Source organism: Dipteris shenzhenensis, chromosome 17 (assembly GCF_047967505.1).
Source record: "Dipteris shenzhenensis isolate YYH24624 ecotype China chromosome 17, Dip_SZ_1.0, whole genome shotgun sequence".
Taxonomy (NCBI): domain Eukaryota; kingdom Viridiplantae; phylum Streptophyta; class Polypodiopsida; order Gleicheniales; family Dipteridaceae; genus Dipteris; species Dipteris shenzhenensis.
Window position 1 is genome coordinate 10,351,199 of NC_141612.1, and position 11,366 is coordinate 10,362,564.

General features: G+C 42.4%; 1 protein-coding gene across 1 annotated transcript; it reads left to right on the plus strand.

Moving 5' to 3' along the window:
• The first annotated feature begins 4,215 nt into the window (after positions 1-4,215).
• On the plus strand, positions 4,216-10,322 carry LOC147891667 (beta-glucosidase 42-like). The gene is made up of 13 exons (XM_087388996.1): positions 4,216-4,920; positions 5,033-5,099; positions 5,189-5,247; positions 5,371-5,446; positions 5,556-5,630; positions 5,727-5,814; positions 5,960-6,209; positions 6,731-6,846; positions 7,877-8,100; positions 8,384-8,415; positions 9,136-9,238; positions 9,568-9,676; positions 9,843-10,322. Exons 1-13 carry the CDS (start codon positions 4,783-4,785, stop codon positions 10,048-10,050), a joined length of 1,545 nt encoding a protein of 514 aa, XP_087245122.1. The 5' UTR covers positions 4,216-4,782; the 3' UTR covers positions 10,051-10,322.
• Positions 10,323-11,366: the final 1,044 nt, after the last annotated feature.

The window sequence follows — 11,366 nt, forward strand, 5'->3', positions numbered from 1 at the left end:
TGTGTGGTCAGATACCACTTTTGTCAGTTTTGCAGATTTGCCCTTGTGAGGGAGAAGTTGTGTTTTTTGCAGTGACAGAATATTTTTGCAGTCTTTTGTAATGGCCTCTGATGCTCTTTCACAAATAGTCACTGAAAAGCTTGATAAGAACAACTTCCAAGCATGGAAGTTTAGAATGACGAATTTCCTTAAGGGAAAAGGCTATTAGGAGTTCATTACTGGAGCTGAACAAGAACCAGTTATTCCTAATGTTCCCAATCAACAGGAGTTGCAGACATTTGAAGGATGGCATGAGAGAGCAAGAAAAGTTATGTACTTGCTGTCTATCAGTGTTTCAGATTCTATGATTGTGCATATTCGGGATGCAAGCATGCCGAAGGAGGCATGGGATACTGCATGTGCCCTTGCCCCTACTATACACATACATAGGTCTTGCAGCACTCCTTACACAAAATCCATCACTCTTAAGTGTTGAGATATCGAGCTCCACTCGTGATGTGCCTGCCAGGGTGACCGTTGTACATTTATGTCACCGACTTGTTAGCTGCAGATGCGGTTGGTACACCACTCATGAATAATAGCTTGATGACATCTATCTTTATGTACCCTAGTTACTGGCGCAGTTAGTATGTCACGTTAGTTAGCTGAGTTTGGTTTGAGACCCACATATAGGGTTCACCTATTCTTTTGTACTAAGAGAGTTCTTATGGCTTTCACAACTAAGAAGAGGAAAACTGTTTTCAGCCTCCACCTTTGTGTGTATTCCCCCATTGTGTATGTAAGAAAGCTGCAAGTGAGACTCCTTACTTCTCTCCCACTCTCTTCACATGGTATCAGAGCTCGGTTCGTGGTAAGGAGCTCAAGAAAGCAAACCAAGTTCACGGTGTCTTGGTAAGAGGATCAGTGTTGCTTTTTTTTTTCTAGTTTGGGAGCAAATCTCTGCAGTAGCACAACTGGAAAGTGCAAGAGTGCACTGTCTCAGATTGGGACGCCCTTCGCGGTGTGGCGAGAGGGCAGTATATGCTACGGGCAAGGGCATAACCCTTGGTGACATTATTTTTTTGATTCAAGGCCATTTCGGGGCTCGTTTTGGTGGTGAAAGTTTTTCGCAAGCACTTAAAAAAGCGCCTTGTTTTTGCTGTGCGACCACTGTTCTGCAGGTCGGTGAAAAGTTGCCGCAGAAATTGCATCGTATGCCTATGCATATAGATATTGGGAGTGACAGAATCATTCTTATTGCTTGTCGATGCAAAATCATCACTAGGAAGTGACTGTGTGGTCAAATACCACTTTCGCCTGTTTTGCAGATTTGCCCTTGTGAGGCAGAAGTTGTGTTTTTTGCAGTGACATAATATTTTTGCAGTCTTTTGTAATGGCATCTGATGCACTTTTACAGATAGTCAGTGAAAAGCTTGACAAGAACAACTTCAACAGGAGTTGCAACATTTGAAGGATGGCATGAGAGAGCGAGAAAAGTTATGTACTGGCTGTTTATCAGTGTTTCAGATTCTATGATTGTGCATATTCGGGATGCAAGCATGCCGAAGGAGGCATGGGATACTTTGACAAAAATGTATAGCACAAATACGCAAGCCAGGAAATTGCAGCTCAAGCAGGAGTTGCATAATGTGCAGAGAGAAAATATGAGCATCAATGACTACCACATGAAGGTGAAGAAGATTGCAGATCCACTTGCTTCCGTTGGGTCGCCAGTGGAAGATGATGATTTAGTTTCTGTGACCTTGAATGGTCTAGGAAAGGATTATGCAGAGTTCTGGACATCCATTGCCGTCCGTGAGAATTTTCCTGATTTTGGGGAGTTGATTGCTCTTCTAATTTCTGAAGAGCAGAGAAATGGTGGTGCGTCTTCTTCAGGAGGAACTTCAAAAGAAATTGTCTTTTTCTACTCAAATGCTGGAAGAGGTAGAGGCAGAGGTAGAGCAGGCCGATCTGGAGGCCATGGCAAAAATCAGAATATGCAACAAATTCAAGAAAACCAGTCCTATGGAGGAGGATGTGGTAACTTTAGAGGCAGTGGGAGCCAAAGAGGTCGTGGTGGATGGCAGAGAGGCCAAAATGCAAACAGCAATGTTGAATGCTACTACTGTGGTAAAATGGGTCATATGGTTAAAGACTGCTATAAAAAGCAGAATGACATCATGACTGGAAAATTGCAGCAAGCCAATTATGCATCCTCTAGTACACTGGGTGATGATAGAAATGAGCATTTGTTTATGGTGCAACACATGGCCAATTCTGTGACAAGTGCAAAAGAAAGCAATGATGTGTGGTATGTTGATTCAGGTGCATCAAACCACATGACAGGTCATGCAGAATGGATGCAGGATGCAAGGAAAATGGAAAGACTAGGATTTGTGGAGACTAGTGATGATATTGCACATCCTATTGTGCAGATTGGTAAAATTTCTTTGTCTATGCAGGATGGGAAAAAGAAATACCTGTCTGATGTATTTCATGTCCCGAATATCACCAAGAACCTGGTTTCTGTTGGTCAAATGGTTGAGCAGGGCTTGCAGGTCAGATTTAATCCTCATGGATGCTTTGTTGAGGATATGAAAAATAAAGGTCACTTGATAGCAAAAGGGAAGAAGAAGGGCAGGATGTTTACGTTGGATGCGGACATGCCTGAATTAAGTGCAGCAATGTTTGCACATGGAACTGGTGTAGTTGCAGAGAAGCTGCACAAGTTCAGAGACCTGCTTGGTATGTAGGAATTGGGATTGAGCTCGAGGGGGAGTGTTGAGATATCGAGCTCCACTCGTGATGCTAGGGTGACCGTTGTGCATTTATGTCACCGACTTGTTAGTTGTAGATGCGGTTGGTACACTGCTCATGAATAATAGTTGGATGACAACTATCTTTATGTACTCTAGTTAGTGGCTCAGTTAGTATGCCACCTTAGTTAGCTGAGTTTGGTTTGAGACCCACATATAGGGTTCACCTATTCTTTTGTACTAAGAGAGAGTTCTTTTGGCTTTCACAACTAAGAAGAGGAAAATTGTTTTCAGCCTCCACCTTTGTGTGTATTCCCCCATTGTGTATGTGAGAAAGCTGCAAGTGAGACTCCAACACATAAGTTCCCAACAAGCAGTATACCTTGTTCTTAGGACGGGTTCAGACTAGGCCGGCGGACACGGGTGTTGTGAAGAGAATGGAAGCCATGTCCACCGGTGTGGTAGTTCACACTACCTAGTGGACAAACCTTATACAAAGTAAGAGGCATTATTGACATGCAACGTTGATTAGCTTGATGGAAAGGCATTCATTTAATGAATCCCTCGTTGTGGGTTCAATCCCCATTCAGGCTTTCTTGTGGCATTTATCTTCTGTAGGCCATCTTATGGGCGGCCTTCAACCCACGGATAAATCTTTTCGGTTACACTTTCGGGCCCGTGTATGCTATTGGTCCAAGCGTGAGGACGCCCCTACACAGCATTTTGAAACATGGCCAACCGCCTAGTCTGAACCCTGCCTTATTGTATTTTTAATGTCTGATTTCAGAAAGTAAAAGCATGCACACCAACAAACAAAGCAATGAAGAAAGTGATTTAGTATGCTCCCACAAATTTGGCTTCCTTTTCAAGATTTGGCTTCTCCTCAGGTAGTTCAATGAATACTAATTCGTCTTTTTTATTGGGTGACTCTAGATTACCGGACAAAAAATATTTTTGGATGGGTGGGTATAGAAGCCACGTAGGCCACGTGTTTGCCCGTTTGTGAAAGCTGTAGCAAAAGTCCTTTCCAACTTGGCAGAAAGCTATTGGAAAAGTATGGGTGGATCCAACGTAAGGCAGGATTCACACATGCTTGGACAAGGGGAGGTGAAGGGATGTGGAATGTCATGGGCACAACATAATCAGATGAAATTCATGTGTGTCATATTTGTTTTTATCCGACATGGGTAGGTTAGAGAGAGTGTGGGCAACCCAAAGAAAAGAGAAGCTTTGAGGATCCCATCTCATGGGGATGTGATGAAACAAGTAGAAACCACTCCAATGTCCAAACAGGTGTGAAATGAGTAGGCACTCCAACACTAGGATGTGCGCCCTCAACTAGGGAAGTTGAATGCAAATGGAGGGATTAAATAGGGACCAACTACCACAAGCAAAGGGAAGGCGGCAACCGTCTTCAACAACCATCAAAGTTCATGAAAGGAGACCTACTCAGATGCCAACCCAACATCTTTAAAGCCTTCTCATCAAAGTGCTTTGTCACTTTGCTTTTCCTCTCAAAGCCTGCTCTTTTAAAGCATTTACAACTGTGAGGCTTTCTCCAATGTTCATCTTTCTCCACAATAGCTTCTTCCACTTTCGCCCACATTTCAGTATTCATCTTCTTCAACAATTCTTGGCTTTCTACAAAGTGTATATTATTGCTCCACTATAGCTTCTTCCACCTTCGCCCATTACACAGTGTTCATCTTCTTCAACAACTGTTGGCTTTCTACAAAGTGTATATTGCTCCACTATAGCTTCTTCCACCTTCGCCCACAACACAGCTTTCATCTTCTTCAACAATTGTTGGGTTTCTACAATGGTTATATTGCTCCACAATAGCTTCTTCCACCTTCTCCAACAACACAGTGTTCATCTTCTTCAGCTGCTGACTTTCTACAATGTTCATCTTGCTCCACAATAGCTTCGCCCACAACACAGTCAGTGTTCATCTTCTTCTTCCAATATAGCTTCTTCTGCTTCCACCTTCACCCATAGATTTCCTCCATAGCTTCTTCTGCTTCCTCCTCCATAGCTTTTCTTCCGCATGGCTCCCCCTGAAGGTCACTTCTCCCCCGACTCCGTCCTCTGCTCCCTCCCAGACCACCCTCCTTCCCTTAAACATGCACGCAAGTTCGACTTCCCTCCTCACTTTGTCTTCGGCGTCGCCACTGCTGCTTATCAGGCACCCGCTTCCTCTCTCACATCAAATTTGCGATTGCATTAATTCTTCTTCCATCGCTCCGTCTTCTCCTCTCCTCTTGTTGAATGTTTGAAGCTTGCTATGTTTGATTTAGGTCGAAGGAGCTGCATTTGAGGGAGGCAGAGGTCCCAGCATCTGGGATTCCTTCTCTCGTCTGCCAGGTCCGTTTTTTCGTTGCCTCTTGCAAGTTCCGTCCAATTTCATACACTTCAGGTTGTGAGATTGAGCCATTTCTTGGACGTCGTGACAGGCAAGATGGCTGATGGCAGTAATGGAGATCTCTCTTGCGATCAGTACCACCGCTATGAGGTGAACTCTACGCAATCTTAGAGCAGTTCCAGCATTGTGTTTCAAACAACATCGGTCATTCTGCGATGTTCGTGCAATCTCGCAACCTGCTGAAAACTGCACGTCTCGTAAAAATGCCTACAGGAGGATATCGACTCCATTGCCAAGATGGGATTTGATGCATACCGTTTTTCGATCTCCTGGTCTCGCATTTTCCCTGGTAAGCTCACTCTTGCATCTTATATGTGGCTTACTTGCTCGTTCTGTAAGTAGTGCTGCTAGCGCTTCGCCCACTGACCTTTCGTCTGTGTTGTCTCGTTCTTCCGCAGATGCCTTAGGCGGCTCAGTAAATGAGGAGGGCATAGCATACTACAATGCCGTCATCGACACTCTCATCAGCAAAGGTAGCGAGCTATGTTATATGGTTCACCAGTAGAGAATATCCTTCCCTTTCTGCTGAAGGACAGAACTAACACCACTCCTGTGTGCGTGTTCTATAGGAATCAAACCATACGTAACTTTGTACCATTGGGACCTTCCTCAAGTTCTACACGATGCTTTTGGAGGTTGGCTGAGTCCAGATATAGCGTGAGTGTAGTAGTGTGCATTCCAAGGCTAGTAAGACGATACAGAGTGCTGCCCGTCGTCTTCAAATTTGAGAGCCGATGGGGATTTTTTGCAAGCCTATGAATTCGGAACATATCTTTCTAATGGACGATTTGTTTTTTGCCAGTAAATACTTTGCAATCTATGCGGAAACATGTTTCGCTGCATTTGGCGACCGAGTGAAACACTGGATCACTCTCAATGAGCCGCTACGATTTTCTTTCTTCGGTTACGGGATAGGCATCCATGCACCTGGGAGAAGTTCAGACAGGACTCGGTGTCCTGAGGGAGACTCTTCGAGTGAGCCGTATCTTACTGCCCACAATGCCCTTTTGGCCCATGCTGCTGCTGTGGAAGTCTTCAAGAGAAAGTTCAAGGTAATCACTTTCATGCGCACTGGGTTCACCCTCACTGCACCCTTTCGCGCCGTCCAAGCACGAGCAGAGAGAGAGAGAGAGAGAGAGAGAGAGAGATTATTGAAGTCCTGAATGTATCTAAAATGGATACGGTACATTGAAAAGCAAATACATTAACAGCCAAGAGAAGCGCATGGAGCGTCTCTTACCGTCCTGGAAAGTTTTACGCATCTTTTCTTCTACTTTAGTGCTACACCGTGGTGCGTGCGCTATCATGAGTATTCGATATAAGTCAGTATGCCATCTTGATGTCTCTGAGAAGAGCGCGGTGATTAATTTGAAATGGAACCCGCAATTCACGAGTCTCAATAAATTTTCCACCGTTCATGAGCTGGCGTCGTGTGTTTTTGTTCTAATTTGTGATGGATCAGCTACCTGCATAGATTGGGTTGTACGCTAGCGTGTGGTGGCAGTATGATATTCTGGTATTTGGTCATTGCAAACTTGATTGCCCTCTTATACAAGCGCTCTTTGCTAGGCAGACTCAACAAGGTGGAATAATTGGCATTGCATTGGACTCGGAATGGGCAGAACCTTTGACAAGCTCGTTGGAGGACAAAGAAGCAGCTCAAAGGCATCTAGAATTCCAGCTCGGCTGGTAAGCAATCGGTGGTCCTTTACAGTGGCTTATGGTTTTTCTGATGGGCAATTTTGGCCTCACGTTAAAGATCTCTCTCTCTCTCTCTCTCTCTCTCTCTCTCTCTCCCCTTTGCACTATGATAATTGCATTAAGAGTCTCTACCTGTACATGATAATTAACTTAAGAGTCTCTACCTGTACCTGTACACATATGCGCATTCCTGCATGCACATATTTACATGTATACATGCGTTCTGTTTTTGCTTGCAATTCCTTAATTTATAACGTGTTTGTAAGCATTAAGATTTCTTAATCCGTCCAGACCAAGAGGGCAGCTCAGGCTTGGTATTTAATGATAAAAATGAACATAGATATTGCTCTCCTTACGTAAAACAGGGGAACTCCTCAACCTTTTCCTTTGTGAATGCCAGCAGTGCTGCTTATATGTGAGGGATAGATTTTCTAAGGCAATCTATGGTTATTTATATCATGTGTGAAAGGACCCTATGCATACTGATGAATTGTGCAGTGAAATATTGTGGTAGCTTTCTGGGCTCAGGCCAGTGGTTATATCTGCTCAAATCCAATGGCAGCATACGATGCTATTCCAATGAGTTAGATGTGTTCAATCATCACTTACAGTGAAAATCAACTCACGGAAATTGCACGGAAGACAATAGCAAGAGTAGATTTAAGCTGAGTTTTCTAACAATTCCAAAATTTTATAAATCTGGTACGAGGTCAAAGGGTAGACAGTGCTGTGGGTTTTTTGGGCTGAAATGATGTCAATCTTGTGTTACTGCCTGTGCCTTCACGTCACCTGTAGAACACACGACTGTAAACTTGAGCTTCTCCTTGTCAAACCTTGCACGCAGTTCTAGCATGCAATATGATATTGTTGAATTACAGATATCTATTGACCTATGTTAGGCCCTGTATCGTGAAGCGCTTCCTTTTTAATAATGATGCGTGTACCTAGGAGTTATAGTATGATCCCATCTTCTAATTTAGAGGCATCTTTTTGTGTGTTTTCAACACGAACTTCACAGGTTCTTAGACCCGATATTTTTTGGTGACTATCCTGCTTCAATGAGAAAAGCAGTCGGTAATCGTCTTCCTGAGTTCAGTAAAGAGGAGGTAGACTTATTACGAGGGTCATTGGACTTTATTGGAGTTAATCACTACACTACCAGATATGTCACACCTGCACTGCCATCTTCTCGGAAGACACTTTCAAGTGGCTGGTCAGATGACAGTAATACAACAAGGCTATGTAAGTTTTCGTGGCTCTTTTGCTGCATGACCTACTTCATTTCCTTTCTATGCTGGCTTCTTCAAACAATTTGTGGTAAGACAGAGTCTAATAACAGCTTAGCTTAAGGAAGATTGCCCAATTGCCCTTTAATAGCCGAACGCAAGATAAACATGGTTTTATGTGGAGTAATAAAGTGTGGTTACCTTTTGAGTTTACCAAGTTTGGTCGCAGTTCAAAGAAGTTTATTCATTGTTTAGCTGTGAGAGTCTGATTCTTCTTATGTTTTCCTCTATGGTTGCAGCTGAAGTCAACGGAAGACCCATTGGTGATAAGGTGACTTCTTGTGAGATGCTGGCCATTAATTCAATCTATCAGTAGCTTTTTTGGTGTGCCACAAATTTTTCTTTTGCTGGTGTGTTTTTAAGGTCTTTCTGGAGTAGGGATGTTGCAAAAGTGGTATAACATCAGCTTACATACTTTATTCACCTCATTTTCTTCTGAACATGGCAGCACTGTAGGCAATAGGTGAAGTTCAATACGTCATTACAGAGTGCCTTAAAGAAATGCCAGTGTGATTTTGGCTAGTTTCTCCCATGGCTAGTATGACAGTCATCATCTAGCTTTCGTTCAAAGATCTAAAACACATTGGATCTAGCTGTGTCTTTCTTCTTTTTGGAAGGAGTCTAAGTTGAAGGTGCCTATTACTATAATCTAAGTCATGAGATCCCAGTCCATGCATGTGCATTTGTCCCAGGCTAATATTGAATTGTAGTGATTATGACCTTTTTTCCTTTGCTGGGGAAGAAAGGGTCCTTATTTTGTAAACAGGAGTTTAAGTACGATATCTTCATAGGTGCCCTGAATAGGAAGGTTTTTCAACCGAGCTGGTTAGAAATTTGCTCCTCGCTAACTGCCATTGTTTGATATCCAAAAATGGATGCAATAATGAGCTTGTGATCGTGAATATTGAGTAAAGAAGGAAGTATGGGGGGCCTAATTGAAATCTCATTGAAATATTTTCGATACAGCTTACTGAATTTGATACATTTTCAGGGTGCTTCATATTGGATGTACATAGTTCCTTGGGGAATTTCAAAATTGTTGAATTGGATAACCGAACGATACAATAGACCTCCAATTTACGTGACTGAGAACGGTAAGCACTACGCTTGAACGGTAAGCACTACGCTTGTAGTTATTAGCAATGCTGTTAAAACGTTTTGAGTTTTCTAAGGTCATCTTGGACTATAGTGCTTCTGTCACATGGTGATTGTTTGTCATCTGCTTTTTTGTTGCAATGCGTATATGTGCACACTTTGTGCCCAACTTTTTCCACCAGTCTTTTTGTAAAAGGGCAGTGCTCTTTGAATTATTCGTCATTCTGAAGATAATACGTAGGCATAAAGGACGGTGATTTCAATCGTGAGCAAGTTTTATTTTCTTTTAGAGATCCACACCACCGTTGACTGTGAAAGGTTCGCACAGGTATGGATGATGAAGACTGTGCATCAAAACCTATCGAAGAGTTTCTGCACGATTCAAAGAGAGTTAGATTCTATCAAGATTACTTGTCTTTTGCTGCCCAGGCGATAAGGTATCGTTGTATAGCTCTCTTTCTCTCCCTTATTCGGGTATGCTAGGGACTTGTGGAGTGGTTTGAGGACGATGTTGATCAAACTCAAGCTATCTCAAGCTCTGGCTTCTCTTGTTAATAGCTGGTTTTAGAAAACAATGGTGCCTAAAGCATCAAATTTTTGCAGGGAAGGGACAGATTTGCGAGGCTACTTTGCTTGGTCTTTGATAGATAACTTCGAATGGCAGCTTGGTTATACCAAACGGTTTGGACTCATTTTCGTAGATTACCGCAACAACCTGAAACGATATCCCAAGGATTCCGCCCTGTGGTTCACTAGATTTCTAAAGAATGACTTATCTTGGAAACGAGAGCAGTCTGAGGCCTACTTGTAAGGATCTTTCCAAGTACCTTTACAAACCGTTGCTCTTCATCATACGGCCCAGTCCGAAGGAAGTCAACTTCTCATAGGATAATTAACGAGCGCCTTGTTGATTCTCATTGTAATGATAATTCTTATTGCATCCTTGGGATATCCCAAGGAATTAACCGCCGACACTCAATGTTCTGCCAACGGATGCCGGTGATGATATGTCACGGTATGTCAAAATTGAGGGAAGTTCGATTATTTTGCAAAGGGTACTGTGAAGCTCTGTTGTAAGACACTTATAGTTAGAGCCCCGCTCCACTCCACTGGGTCTCAAAGTTAGGTTTCATTTACAAATCTCCAGCTTTGAGAAATTTTAAGGAGATTCCCCCCCCCCCCCCCCTCTTTAAAATCTCTCTTTGTGTGTGTGCAGTGTGCTAGCCGCATTTACAACATCTAGCCTGCCACCACAGCTACTCGCGTCAGCAGTGTGTGTCAGCCGCATTTGCTGCCCCCTCAAAAACGCACATGCACACATTATTATTATTATTTATAAATTTTATATATATATATATATACTCCTCTCTCTCTCTCTCTCTCTCTCTCTCTCTCTCTCTCTCTCTCTCAGATGGCAACATAATACATACATACATGTATGCATGTGCACACACTCCTCTCTCTCTCTAAAAATAAATAAATGTATATGTAATTTAACACACACGCGCGCGCGCAAACACTGAGATAAAGAGAGAGAGAGAGGCGGGAGGAGAGAATATATAGTATATTATATTATATTATATATTGTATATTATAGTATACTATACTATATATTATAATATAATATACTATATATTATATATGATATTATATCCTCTCCACCCTCCTCTCTCTCTCTCTCTCACCCACCGCCCCGCGCCCAACAAACACACACATATATTAAATTTGAGGATATGTATATAATATAATATTATAATAGACTATTATATATTATTTAATATATATTATAATGTAATATAGTATATTCTCTCTCTCTCTCTCTCTCTCTCTCTCTCTCTCTCTCTCTCTCTCTCTCTCTCTCTCTCTCCTTGTGTGTGTGTGTGCGCATGTGTTAGCATTATATATTTATATTTATTTATATATGTATATATAATAAAACATATTATAGTATATATGTAGGGCTTTCTCTCTCTATCTATGTTATATATATTATTTACCTCTCTTCTCTCTCTCTCTCTCTCTCTCTCTCTCTCTCTCTCTCTCTCTCTCTCTCCTCTTGCCCTCTCTCTTTCTCTCTCCCTTACTCTTTCGCTCTCTCCTCTCCTCTCTTTCTTCCTCACTATGTCT